Consider the following 12,993-nt stretch of genomic DNA (forward strand, 5'->3'; position numbering starts at 1 on the left):
GCTGGTAATTTAGAAACATTACACATTCACCTTTGCGGACTGAAAAAACAGAACTTAAAATCAAGAAGGCAAAAGAAAAATCCCCCAAAAATCCAATCTTATTATATTTGCATTGCAAGGTTTTATTGAAATGCAGGACAAAATTGTAAAAATAAACTGCCAAACAAACAAAATACTTTGTAAGTTTAACAACAGAAGAAGAATATTTGGGACATGATGTGGAAGCATTTAAATGTTGCATTGCGAGGTGCGTGTTCAAGTTAGTGAATTTCTTTACATTGGCATAGCATAGGCCGCGGGCAAGTCATACGTGATAGAAATATATGCACATTTGGCTGAAAATGCCTAGGAAGATAAAGGACAAACATTATGCAATGGATGACATACACAGTAGATAAAATGAGCTAAAGTTACAATAAAGTTCTTGTTAGGTGTAGAAAAGAGAGCATGTGGTTTGAATCAAAGTGCTTCACAAGCTCAAGCACGTGCATTGGTTTTCCAGTTCAAGAGAAAGAATTGGTGATCCTCATCTGAGATAAAATTTCAGTGTATTAAAAGAGATTTAAAAAGAAAATCAAATATACAGTAAAATAATAGCAGCTGTGGTTGGCAGGATTGTACTGGGAAAATCAAATATGTAGATTTATTCCGACATTTACACAAAACTACCAAAAATAGATTCATTTTAACAATATAAACCGTTTAACATGTATCCTATCGTTTTCCTGTTATTTTAACAGCAAAATTCTCCCAACAACAGCTTCCAGTATTTTTACCATAAATTTAACCTAAATGTATGTATTTATTTATTATAATGGAATGGGCTTGTGGATTTTGCGATAAGAGTCAAGTGGTCGAGTGTTCGACCTCATGCATGTGCTGACATTGACAGAACACCCACTTCAAATCTTGTTAGGACTTTTAGCGGCTTTAGACAACAACAAGCGCTCGTGAACACCATGAGTCCATGCTGAAATGGCTCTCCTCAATGAGAAGCGACATTTTTATTTTTTTAAATGATTAATGTGAACTAAAGGACAATCAACTTACTGTACACATAAATTAAGTCAGTCTATTATAGTGCTAATGGATAATGTACACTTAAAAACTTTATGGAAGACACTGCACGGATTAAATTGACCAAATGCGGCACAGTGGTTAAGTGCTTAGCAAGTTTGCCTCACAGTACTGAAGTTTAGGTTCGAATTTCTGCACCTGCCCCCTGAAGATGGTAGGCAAACTCAAAATCCAAAATGGTTAACGGCTGTGACTCCAAACGCTTTTTGTCTTTAAGTGCCCTCAGATTGAGTGGAGAAGTGAAATAGCAGCATAATGCGGCCTGCACGTTAGCTATGAATCTTTCTACACACGTTGGCAGACACCTCTGCGTGTGGGTAGTTTGTGAGTAAGAGACATCCAACTGAGCGTGACTGCCTACTCAAGTATGTGTGTGGAGAAAAAAGTAATGGGAGAAGGTGGATATCAGTCACCAGTGAAGAAGGGCCTCCCTCCCACTTCTATACAAAGATCGGGGATCTCTTACTCCTTTTCGCAAAGCATTCACGTGGTATGTTTTTCTTGAACTCCCCAAATTGGCTCTCCGCATCTCCTACAGTTCTATCATCTCATATGCTGCAGTTAAGCAGATGGTCACCCTCACTGGATGAGGAACATGGGGGTGATGAAGCTAGTAGAGGACATGAGGGGGAGGGGGATGAATCTAGACGAGTGGTGGATTTACTGCTTGTGTGCAATGTCACATTAGACGAGCAGTTTGCCTTTACTATATTGTCTGCACAACATGACTTGCATGCGACACCCACGTGTAGGACCCACCTCTCGAGCGTAACATGGAAAATGTTAAAGATGGTAACAGTTGTAATGTTTTATGGTTATGGTTGGTGATGTTAAATCTCAGTGGGATTTCAATTCTTATAATCCAGATGACCCCAATTTACAAAGCCTTCCCATAAAGGATTTTTGTTATACCAATGTCAAGACAATTTTTTTCTCGAGGTTTTTTTCATTTCATTTTTAAGAGTCAGTCCAGTGTGTATACGGAAGGATGGAATTGTGTGACACTACTATTGGTTAGCGACAGATAAATACGGCATGGTTACAATGTGACAATAATTATAAGCATGTGGAAAATAAGAATATAAATGAACAATGTGACCTACATTTGGTGATACATAGTACAACCCATCCCCCTCTTTTGCCTTGTGTGTAGTGTCTGACAAGTAAAGAGTTGTACCTTGAAAGGTACAATGAAAAATGAAGTGCTGTAGGGAACATGCCTGTACCATTTTTTGGACCTGGAAAAGGTCAAATAATTATCCCAATAGGGTACAGTAGAATGTACCTTTAGAGACGGAAATAGACTCCCATTAGTAGTCTCAAACCTTAACTTTCCCAGTCCGGCCCACCCAGCCCATCGTCCTCCGAGTCCGACTCGGGCGAGGCTTCTTTTATCCGTCGAAGCGCCTCATAGATGCTCCTAGTCAGAGGATCTCTGGAGGCAGAGATCTCCTCCTGGTCTTTCCTTTCCTTGGGTGGGACTTGCCTCAATTTGACACCCTTACGGATCTGAGCTAAGATGCTGCTGGATTCGTCGTCACTCTTGGCAGTGGGAGGGATGGACCGCTGGTCGACCTTCTTCAGATGGAAACAGCCTCTCTTCAGGGAGGCCAGTACTTCATCCATGGGGGAGCTTCCTGCAAATGTGCACAGAAAATATTCCATGTTTTATTTTTAATGGGATGGAAGAATGAAAGAATATTCTGGACTCTTGTTGTGATGTCAGTGTTGTACAAAGATGAACAATAATGCTCCTTATACATATACGTATATGTATATATTTCAAAAGGACGTAAACAGATGTTCACAGAAATCCACAAAAGAGAAAATAGTCAATTAAAAAAAATAACACCATCTTTCACAAATAAACTAAAAAGGAAAAAAAACAAATTATTAAAAATAAAAACATTAATAGGCCAAAATCAAAAAGGAAAAGAGAAAAAAATAACATTGTTTTTAGTTCTTTACTTGCACTCAAAATAAAGGGGGAAAAAGAAAAACATTGAAAAAAAATAGTTTAATTTTTGAAATGCCGCAAACCACAAGGTTTCAAAGACACAGATGGGACACTTGGGGCCTTAATAGAAAAAATGCTTTTGCTGACGAGAGCAAATGTGTGGTCAAAAAAAAACACCTGAACAATATGGTTGTCGTACCTCGTCGTCCGTGGGCTTCAAAGCCTGGAGTCTTTTTCAGCTTTTTGCGGGCGCTCACCAGCTGGCTGCTGTCAAAGAAGCGAGGATGGAAAGGGCCTAGTGGCAAATGCGGGAGCTCCTCTGACGCACTCTGCTCCCCAGCCTTTTGCGGTCGCCCGCCCGGGCCCTCAGAAGGAGACACCTGTTCTTGTATTGGCGGGAGGGGCAGAGTGGGCAGAGGGGGCGGCGGTGGCGGGGGTGAGGCTGGCGATGCCAACAGCGAGGACAGGGAGCAAGGGGAGCAGAAGGAGTCCGCGGGACTGGGCACGGGCAAGGGAGGCAGCGACTGCGCTGCCAGGCTTGAGACGGGCTGGGAGGTGAAGGTGGAGCTGAGGTCCGTCTGCACACTGATGCTGAGGCACAGGGGCCGCCGGCCCGGACTAAGTGAGCTCGCGGGCTCCTCCATCTCGCACTCGGCATCCTTTGGAATCGTTCTGCCACGCTCTCTCTTTTTGCTGTGAGCCAGGCGCAGTCGAGTGGACTTAAGAACCACTTGACCCGGGTAGCGCTGGACACAAAGATATAAAGATCAGCTGGGGGAAAAAAACAAGGAGAATTCTAGCTCATTGGCTGGCATGGAGTGTACCTGTTTGAAGGTGCGAAGTCTATCTAGCGTCCTCTGTCTCTCTTGACGCACTCTGCTATTCTTTCTCTCATCTTCGTCCTCATCGTTATTCGACTGTACAATTTCAAGTGACGGAAATACACGGGTTGCACATTGGACGTTTACAACCAGCTGGTTATAAAATATAGAAATATTTACCTGTAAGACCTGCTGAGAAAAGTAGTCTTTTTGTGCGTTTTGACGTATTTGTTGTTTCTTAATATGGTTGGAAACACAGATTTCCTGCAGAAGAAGAGAAACGATGATTACAGCATTTTCAGATTCGGCTGTGGGCCTTGTTTGACATTACAGAACCCAGGTTTGTGGTGGTGGTTGGTGTTCCCTGTATCCCATTTCGTCAGTATTTAAACACAGGCGATTCAAGAGAAGGGTGACGAGATACTGCCTTGCGAGACACCATTGCCAATTTGAAATCTCGCGACCTTTTTTGCTTGATATTCCTTTCTAGATGTCTACTGTAAAGTGTCTTCTCGGTTTGAGTCGTTTGTTTCGCTGTCCAAAAAAATACTTCAACCTCCACAGACAGTAACAAACGTCAGTGCATTTACATTATTATGCTAGTGAGATGTCATATTGAATGGCTGTAAGAAATGCGGAGCAGATTTGATCCCAGGTGGGAAAAAAAATACCAGTAACGTGTGTTCAAGGTAGGCAAGTGAGGCAGAGCCTCAATGCCACCTGGTGGCCTTTTTTTACCCCACTGAACATGACAAAAAAAATCTTGTGTTTGCATTAAATTGTTCTGTGGTCAGTAATGTATATTATAAGCTCATTTTTTTAGAATTAGCTGAATTTTCATATTTGCCAATCAAATGCATAGGACGGGCAGTTATTGGAGTAACGTTGAGCCGTCATGTAAGAAACTTATATAACTGCACACGTATTTAGACAGACAGTTATTGGTTAGTGGCTTCACACAAGACCCATTGATCTTTTCTCTATGCATCTCCCCCAAAAAATATGTTTTATGACATGTACTGCACAGATTGACATTGAACAGACTGTCTAATGGAAGTATATCACATGAACTAGGCCTGAACAATGTCTCGTATGGAACCGTGACGTCGTGATGTGCGCATTTGCAATACTCACATCGCAGTGTGTTACTTTTATTATTAGAGGTCATTGTTCGTGAGACATCTGCTCTTTTGTGGAGCGCTTTAGTCTTCCTCTCGCTCTCTTTGCAACAATTTCTCAAGGCTGCCTTGTGTGACATAAACAAGCAGTGACAGCTGCTTGATAAGTGATACTTTGATCTTGGACACGCGTGCAGCAATTTTATACTTCAAATTGGTGCACTTTGGTGGGAAGAGATCTGTCTCAGCTTATTCCTCCATTTTACCAACCAATAGAGTAGAAAATGGTTCATTTTCACTTTGAACATGGTAGCAAATATCTTAAGCAATCTGGTCCACATTGAACAAAAAAAACAAAATAAAATAAAAGGATGCACTTATTATGTGCGTCTTATATGTGGACATACCCTCTTGCTCTTGAGATAGGAGCGTTTGGCGGTGATGCGTCCCCTTCTTGCTTCCAATTGCCGTGTGCCGACGTGAAGCCTGTGCAGTTCTTCTTTCTCAGCAGTGTCCTCCTCTGTTATGTCATCAGCACTTTCAAATGTGTCATAGTACACCACCTCGTTCTGATGCTCTGCAATCGTGCAACATTAGGAAAGTATAGTTTACTAAAAAATAGCATGCTGGAGTTGGCCAAGAATAATTTGTCGCAGTTTAGCTACAAATGGTATGTTAATAGTACAGGTGGATGTGCAGGGAAAACCAGTATGTGACCGAAACGAACAGTAATAAATAAAACTATTGCACCTGGTATATTCACTCAAAACTCTACACACTTCTTATATGTGGTTCCATGGTGTAATGGTTAGCACTCTGGACTCTGAATCCAGTGATCCGAGTTCAAATCTCGGTGGGACCTTTGTTATGCTGTCACTTGAAATCAGGTTTTTCAATAGTTAACATCGAGTGTGCTTTATTTAAAAAAATGTTGAATGATAATATTAAACAGGTACAGCATGTTCCCTATTATGGTTATAGCTTTTCATTCTTGAAGGAGTGCTCTGCCCCATACTGAGAGATATTTGCCTGTCTTGTTAAAAACTCATTCAACTCGAACGGAATATATTTTGAAATAAACATAAGAAACAAAACTGTAGTGTTTATTATGGTTACATAGTACAAGTACAATATTACATACATACGAAAAGATGAAAAGACTTTATGCCCTTGCACCGGTTGGAATGCAGACACATACCTGTCATTTGCCTTCGAATGGTGTCTAGCTGAGCAGTGAGAAGCAGCTCTTCACACTGAAGAATTTCAGCCTGGATGTCATACAGTTGGAGCTGCAGCTCATAGTACTGTGACTCCATGTGGTCCAGGAGGGTTATTGCATCCTCGCTGCTACACAGGCTCTGCATCTGAAGCGAGGAGACTGTATTCATGCAGGGCTCCTCATTAAGGACTTGTTTTTTTTAATGCGCATACCTCCTCCCGAAGGGTGTGTTTCCTCTGCTCCAGGCTGATCTCCCGGGCTCTTTGCAATTGCAGTGTTTCCTTGGCAACCGAGTAGCGGATTCTCTCCATGCGCTCCACCGCCGCTGTCCATGAGGCCTTACCAAACTTGCGCTGGTCCATTTTCATCCTTTCATAAACACCTACAAACACAATTAAATGATCAAATTGTTTCCGTTAACAGAGCTTGTGTGCAACCAACATAATCCAATTATAACATTGGGATGATTGAAGAGAGACTAAAGGTGAGAGTGTAATGTGTAGTGGTTATGGTATTTACATACATTATAAAATTGGAATTAAAAGTGGAGCTTTCTGGCTGTTGATGTTTTACATCTTATCAAAGGTGTCATTATTTCATGCAACAGGGCTTAGTAAACAAACTGCAGTGATTTGTTGTTCCAGTAATTTAATGACACAATTCCAGATGTTACCTTTCTGAGCTTTAGCTGTTGTCTCAAAATATTTGACAGTGAATTCTTGAATAATAAGGACAGCTTCTTGAGCTTTCCTCTGCCAATCAGAATCCTCCTGCTGAAGGGTATATATGCGCCTTGGGCCCAGGTATTCATTCTCCATGGAGATCTGATGAGAGAGGTTCAAGGTGGGAATGTTATTCGTTTACCCAAAAACAACAAAGACATAAGAAGTGCACAAAGTATGCCTCCTTGCCCATTCCAGGCTAGACCCATTCACTTCTTTGTTTGATTTTGTGTGATGGAGGGTAAGGTTGGTTCAACTTCCAATCTGGGATTATGTCCTGTCATTAATTCATAACCATTCCCATGTGTACGATGGTTTGTCTTTATCTTGAAGTAAAGTCGGGCCATCTTAAGCTAAATCTGATTTAAAATTCAACTAGGGCCATAGCGTTTTTCTTTTGGTTCTTTTTTCCTAGTACATTAAAAAAGTGTAGGGTAAACCTATAGTAGCAAACAAGCCGTAATTTATTTATGTGTCTCTGAGGCTGCAGGTAATTGGAGAGCCACTGAATGCCACTCACTGCCCACTTTCATATTCAAGTGCTCTTTAAAAACACCATTAGGTACGCATTCATAGACTAATGAGATAAATTACAAGAGGTTGAGCAAAATATTGCTTTGTATAAATCAGTTTAGTTGACCTGTACAGTCAGAGATTTTTTTTTAATAATAAGGAATAAGCACTTGAGCTCTGTTAAGATTCATACCCCTTTAATATAATAGATCTTAAAATTTTAAAGATAATTTGTGTTTTGTGTGTTACACTCAAAAACTTGGTTGCTGATGACTAAAATGTCATGATGTAAAGTCTTGTATAATATAGTTCTGTGAATGTATTAGTCTTTACAGTGCATAGAAAAGTAAGTTGACTTGAGACGGCGCCATTTTGTTACCAACTTTAACATCTGGAATGCAATGCCATGCAACATTATTTAATTTGAAAGATTAAATAATATTTGCATGGTGCCTCAGATTCAAAAAACTCTATTAAGACGCTTCCCACTTTGAAGATTTATCGCTGTGGCACCTTGATCTGCTGTCTGCGCAGCATGGCGAGCTCCCTCATGTCTCGAAATGGCTGTAGCAGGTACTGGTACAGTTGCGTGGAGGCCTCCAGCAAGCATCCGTAGGCCTGGTCCTCTTCCTCATAAAGCTCCAGCAAGTCAACCATACTGTCCATGTTTCTGTGTTTGTCAAAAAGCTTCACACACAAAGAAAAGAAAATATTGAGGCTATCAGCTTCCACTCTTTTAGAAAAGCTTTCCATTTTTTGAAGTGTGTCTGTTATATCTAAAATCAGAGTCAATTTACAAGCAGCAATGACCTTCATGCCCAGAAAAAACATATTGAAAAGAACACTGTATTATTAATCCATCAAAAGAAAGTCACACTCCACTAGGTAAAAGAAGTATGCTTTGTGCAACTGTAAATACTGACCGTACAACATAAGTGCTAAATGTGATCTACTGCTGGGAATAAGATCAATAGTCACATTTTGTTGCCAGACTGAGCAGGCTACATGTAGCTCTGAATGAAGTCAATCCTCATGGAGGATCGATATGACAGCATGTGTGCGTGGTCTCATTTCACAAATTGGCTGTGACATTAAAAACAAGAATTGTATACAAAAAATTGATGCTGCTGTTACTTATTACATCTTATTATGAGACTGAAGCAGCATCCTGGTTTAGAGGTTAACAAATGTGCCTCAAAGTCAAAGGGTTCTGGGTTCAAATTTCAGTCTTGATTTCATGTAATGATCTCTTGTGCTGGGCTGGATATTTTGGGGTTCTTTATATATCCCAAAATAATGCATAAATCGACAAATGATACAGTATATGGCTGCATTTTCCAAAAGTATACCTCTCATTTTTTTGTTTATTGGTTCACTTTTCAAAAAATGATTTTTTTTGTCATTTTTTTTACTTGTTATGTTTCGGCGTATTAATGTATATCTGTTGTCGTTTAATGTGCCTCTGGATTGAATGACCATCAATTGGTTTAACAGGTTCTTCTAAAAGCTTCTTGTGCTGTTAAAAGTGCATTTATCTAAGTACATATTGTACATCGATTAGAGTCAATGAGTACCAATATGCTTTCTATTCACACAATGAACAGTAAATTAATTCATTATAGTCTGTTAAATCAAAGTGCTCATATATATATATATATATATTATAAATATATAAGATCAATCTTATAATATAAGAAACTGTGCAAATGGCTAAGTGAAGCCAACCGCTAAGGTGACATGGTTGCTATACTTTGCCAAAAAACCCATCATGAAACACAATCCAAGTAAAGTGGGATTGGATTGGATTGGATTGGATAACTTTATTCATCCCGTATTCGGGAAATTTCGTTGTCACAGTAGCAAGAGGGTGAGGATGCAGGAATAGGAAAGGCATTTTAGACATAAATTGATAGGTAATAAGTAAGGTAATACAAACTGGTAAGAAGGTTTGTCTCATTGACGCTTTGCTGTCTATTTTTATAATATATGCAAAAAACTAAAACACCATGGTCAGACAGCAAACGACGCTTCATTTGTAGTCAAAAATACAGAACACCTGACCCGAGCTGCACTAACATGGGCCTATGGTCAGGTGTTAGGACAGAGAAAAGGAGTTGACTCTCACCTCTTGCAGGTGTTTACTTTCACGCCGAAGCGCCTCCTCGTATCCACACTGCCTCAGCTCGCTCAGGCTCTCATAGTACTCGTCGGGGTCATCATTTTCAGTGAAGAGAACCTGAGAGAGGATCTTCCACCCACATATATCAAGCACGTGGCCAAAGTACAGCTGCAACTTGGAACACAGTCCATCCATCTCAGCTTCAGGGACTTCAGCCGGTCCAAACAGCACTGTCCACATCCCGCTGGGTTCTTCGGGAAAGACAGGGAGGCAGGGCTCCAGGTCCGAGTTGACCGAACACAGCTGCTGATGGACAGCCCGCAAGTCTTGAAAGGAAAACAGACCCGCCCAGCTACAGTCCTCCTGGCTCAGACTGTCTTCCAGGTCCAACGTGTCCACAGAGTGCACCAGTTCCTCTCGCTCCGTGTCTTTATCGCAAGTGACGTGAGATGACACGTAGTTGACCACCGTTTTAATCTTAACGGGGCTTAGTTTGGGACCCGGGAGCTGGCTTTTAAGGCCTTTGGTCGCAGCCTCCCTCATTTCGACGTCGGGGCTCCTGGACACTTTGTCCCCTCGGGGACTTCCGGCCCATCTTGTTTTGTCTCCATTCTCCGACGGTGGTTTGCCACCGCCAAAGCTTCTCCTCTGCGCCGTCCTATTGTGACAGGTGATGGCAAATTTGCCTTCCACTTCGTTCCAGGCAACGATGAAGACGAATTTGTGTCTTTCCTTCTCGTCAAACGCATTTGGGCGAACTGCGACCCAGCCCGTCTCCAAATGATCCTCCATTGTGAATGACATCTCTGCAAAGTGATGAGACTACGCCGCTATGCGCATGACTCCGGTGGAGTTTGAAGCATTTAGCAACGATCGACTAGCTCGTCTGACCACCCTTTCGTTCCGGGGGGTGCTTTGGCAATAGTGCGGTGACATTTCCATCCACTGGCGTGTCAGAGAGTATCATCATTAGCGTAGCATCGAAGCATCTCAAGCGAGTGCGCATTGTATTTTAAGCACCGCGGACCGCCGTTAAAGCGATGATCCTCACCCCCTGCTCCGTAAATCGATGCAGAAATGCTCACCGTATATCCTCGCTATAACCAAGGAATAAGGTCATTAAAAGCGAGTTAGTCCAATCCAGCCGTCTTTCGACACAATAACATTGACATGTTTACCTTGACATGTCAGCTGATCACCAGACCACAAACCTAAACGAGGTTGCATTCAAAGACGGGAGGAAACCTGGGAAAAGGAACAAGTGGAAAATGCGTCAAAGTATTTTGGCATTCAGTTTTTGTATTTTTCCCCCAATTATTATTATTATTATCATTATTATTATTCCAATAAGGTGAATAAGCTGTGTTATTAAACAACAATAACTCACAAAGGCTATTACTATAAATTACTTATTGTGTAATTAATTTATTTGAATCAAATAAAATGTACACTTTGATTTTCATTAGTATTGAATTTCATTTTACTAAGCACTCCCAGAGAGGGCTTATAACGGTTTCATGGAGTTAATAGTCCCTGTGATATCACTTTTGAAACACAAGATCACACTTTTCAAAATCATGGACTCATGGTCACTAGCCATTCACAGCATGTCAGATATTATCTTAACTGCTATTGTGCCACTTTCAGCCACAGCAATTATTTTAATCTAGGAGGGCAAAAACAGTAGGAAAATTTAAAAGTTTATAATGTAGTATGTGTCGATATATAAGTAATGACACTAGAGGGCAGCAGCGCCCCTCAGCGCCTCAAACTCAAACCATAAACGACAACAAAGTAAATACGTCACTTCCGGGCGGTTACATTCAATTTAGTTCCTCGCTGGTCGTTTACGGTTGTAAACACAACACAATCTTTAATGCATTTTAGAGCAGCGTTATAGTTTTTCCTCACTTGCCCTGGAAAATAACATTTTCAATCTTTTATCGGACTTGCCAAGGTAACTTTCGGTCCATATTTTGCACCCGATAAAATAGCTGTCAAATGTACTATTTTGGTTTGAATTCGTTTCTGCCAGGCTGCACGAAATGGATCCATCGGACGTCATGGGGAACTCGGATCAAGAGGAGAATGTGCCCCCAAAAGACAAATCGGACACCCCACCGGACATACTGAAGTACGATTTTGGCATAATCGTAACAAATAACCGATGTCATATTCGTTTAAGTTATTGTTTTTTCTTTCAGAATAAAGGATCAGCTGTCTAACCAGTGCTTTGAAATGGAAGTACATCTCAACAGAGGTATTTTTTTCTTGCCAATTGTCAGCCTTGTACACTCCTTTTCTGTGTGGAGCAAAAATCTGAGCGCTCTTCTCCTGCAGAAAAAAATCCGATTCCTTGCTCAACGGCTGAAGCAAAGCGACGTTTGTGAGTACTCGCTCGATCATCTTGCAGACTTATGACTTATGGATGAGTTTGAAAAGGGTTGCCTTTACAGGAAAGTCAATGTCTGCGAGCTGGAAAGAATTAAAACACTTCATTACATCAGCACTCTAGCTGTGCACAGGTAAACACTTGCAAAAAATCATTTTCTATTGGTATTAATGCGTGTACGTGAATAAAATGAAAAAATAAGCACTAAACCAAGACTCTCCATGTGTTTTAGAATGCAGATGTGGCACGCCATTGGAGAAAAGCTTATAAAAAGCGATAAACAGGCTATGTAAGTTCACAGAAATAATCTAGAGTCATGTAATTTAACTGGGCAAAATTGTTGGTGTCCGCTTCATTTATTTTTGGCTTATTTTCAGTGATCTGAAAGCCATCATTGATCGCTGCATGATGCTTTCCTCGCACGTAAACACACTACAGGAGGTAAGCAAAGTTTGCCTCATTTTTAAATATACACATTACCTCAGGTCTTATGTCGAAGCACCTAATTTTGTCTTTGTTTTGTTTATAGAAAACAAGTAATCTTCAATGTGGAATCACAAATCTCCAGAAACAACGGCTTGGTTAGCCAATTCAATTTGGTTTACAAAAAGCATTTTTCTGAGCAAGATGTTTGACAAAATGTTTGTGTTTAGAACTGAAGCGCCTCATTCAAGAGAAAATGAAAGAGATTGAAGAACTGAAAGTGAAGAAAGAGCAACCGTATGCAGAAAAGTATCAAACTGCCTTGCAGAAAGGATTCACAAACTTGAAGGAATACAAAAAGATGGTTGTCGTCGCACAGGATATATTGAGGGTAAATAAATGGGGCAGTTGTTTTGAGTTTGTCTACTCTAAAATAACAAATTCCTTCTCATGCAGGGAATTATTCTGGCATGTAATGTAAACTGGATGGATGATCCACAACTGCGAGACATCGTCATGAAGCTGGAAGAATTCCCTATCTCCAACTAAAGGAATCCACTTGTCCATTTGTCCCTTGTGTCTTTTTTTATGATTTAAATAAACACCGGAGAAAACTAACTACGTTCGTGCAG

General features: G+C 40.8%; 2 protein-coding genes and 1 non-coding gene across 3 annotated transcripts; 2 read left to right on the forward strand and 1 right to left on the reverse strand.

Annotated features, from left to right (window-relative positions):
- Positions 1–96: 96 nt before the first annotated feature.
- LOC144074187 (junction-mediating and -regulatory protein-like) lies at positions 97–10,765 on the reverse strand. Its single transcript, XM_077600445.1, has 10 exons — positions 9,553–10,765; positions 7,941–8,114; positions 6,866–7,016; positions 6,405–6,574; positions 6,172–6,337; positions 5,381–5,550; positions 4,036–4,119; positions 3,859–3,951; positions 3,234–3,780; positions 97–2,714 (listed from the first exon to the last, which is right to left on the reverse strand). Exons 1-10 carry the CDS (start codon positions 10,348–10,350, stop codon positions 2,404–2,406), a joined length of 2,664 nt encoding a protein of 887 aa, XP_077456571.1. The 5' UTR covers positions 10,351–10,765; the 3' UTR covers positions 97–2,403.
- trnaq-cug (transfer RNA glutamine (anticodon CUG)) lies at positions 5,764–5,835 on the forward strand. The gene has a single exon. It is a non-coding gene; the product is annotated as a tRNA-Gln (tRNA).
- A 596-nt stretch (positions 10,766–11,361) lies between the features above and the next one.
- cenph (centromere protein H) lies at positions 11,362–12,970 on the forward strand. The gene is made up of 10 exons (XM_077601215.1): positions 11,362–11,503; positions 11,582–11,680; positions 11,751–11,806; positions 11,887–11,932; positions 12,003–12,071; positions 12,171–12,227; positions 12,316–12,379; positions 12,468–12,519; positions 12,592–12,752; positions 12,818–12,970. The coding sequence occupies exons 2-10, from the start codon at positions 11,592–11,594 to the stop codon at positions 12,908–12,910; spliced, it is 687 nt and encodes a 228-aa protein (XP_077457341.1). The 5' UTR covers positions 11,362–11,503; positions 11,582–11,591; the 3' UTR covers positions 12,911–12,970.
- The last annotated feature ends 23 nt before the right edge of the window (positions 12,971–12,993 follow it).

This window comes from Stigmatopora argus, chromosome 5 (genome assembly GCF_051989625.1).
Source record: "Stigmatopora argus isolate UIUO_Sarg chromosome 5, RoL_Sarg_1.0, whole genome shotgun sequence".
Taxonomy (NCBI): Eukaryota; Metazoa; Chordata; class Actinopteri; order Syngnathiformes; family Syngnathidae; genus Stigmatopora; species Stigmatopora argus.

Excerpts from the sequence above, each read along its gene's own strand:
- LOC144074187 (XM_077600445.1), bottom strand. The coding sequence starts at position 10,350 with ATGTCATTCACAATGGAGGATCATTTGGAGACGGGCTGGGTCGCAGTT. Across the intron at positions 6,338-6,404 it reads AACACACCCTTCGGGAGGAG|ATGCAGAGCCTGTGTAGCAG; the intron begins GTATGCGCATTA and ends TCCTCGCTTCAG. Across the intron at positions 3,952-4,035 it reads TTTCTCAGCAGGTCTTACAG|TCGAATAACGATGAGGACGA; the intron begins GTAAATATTTCT and ends GAAATTGTACAG.
- cenph (XM_077601215.1), top strand. The coding sequence starts at position 11,592 with ATGGATCCATCGGACGTCATGGGGAACTCGGATCAAGAGGAGAATGTG. Across the intron at positions 11,933-12,002 it reads GCTGAAGCAAAGCGACGTTT|GAAAGTCAATGTCTGCGAGC; the intron begins GTGAGTACTCGC and ends TTGCCTTTACAG. Across the intron at positions 12,753-12,817 it reads TCGCACAGGATATATTGAGG|GGAATTATTCTGGCATGTAA; the intron begins GTAAATAAATGG and ends CTTCTCATGCAG.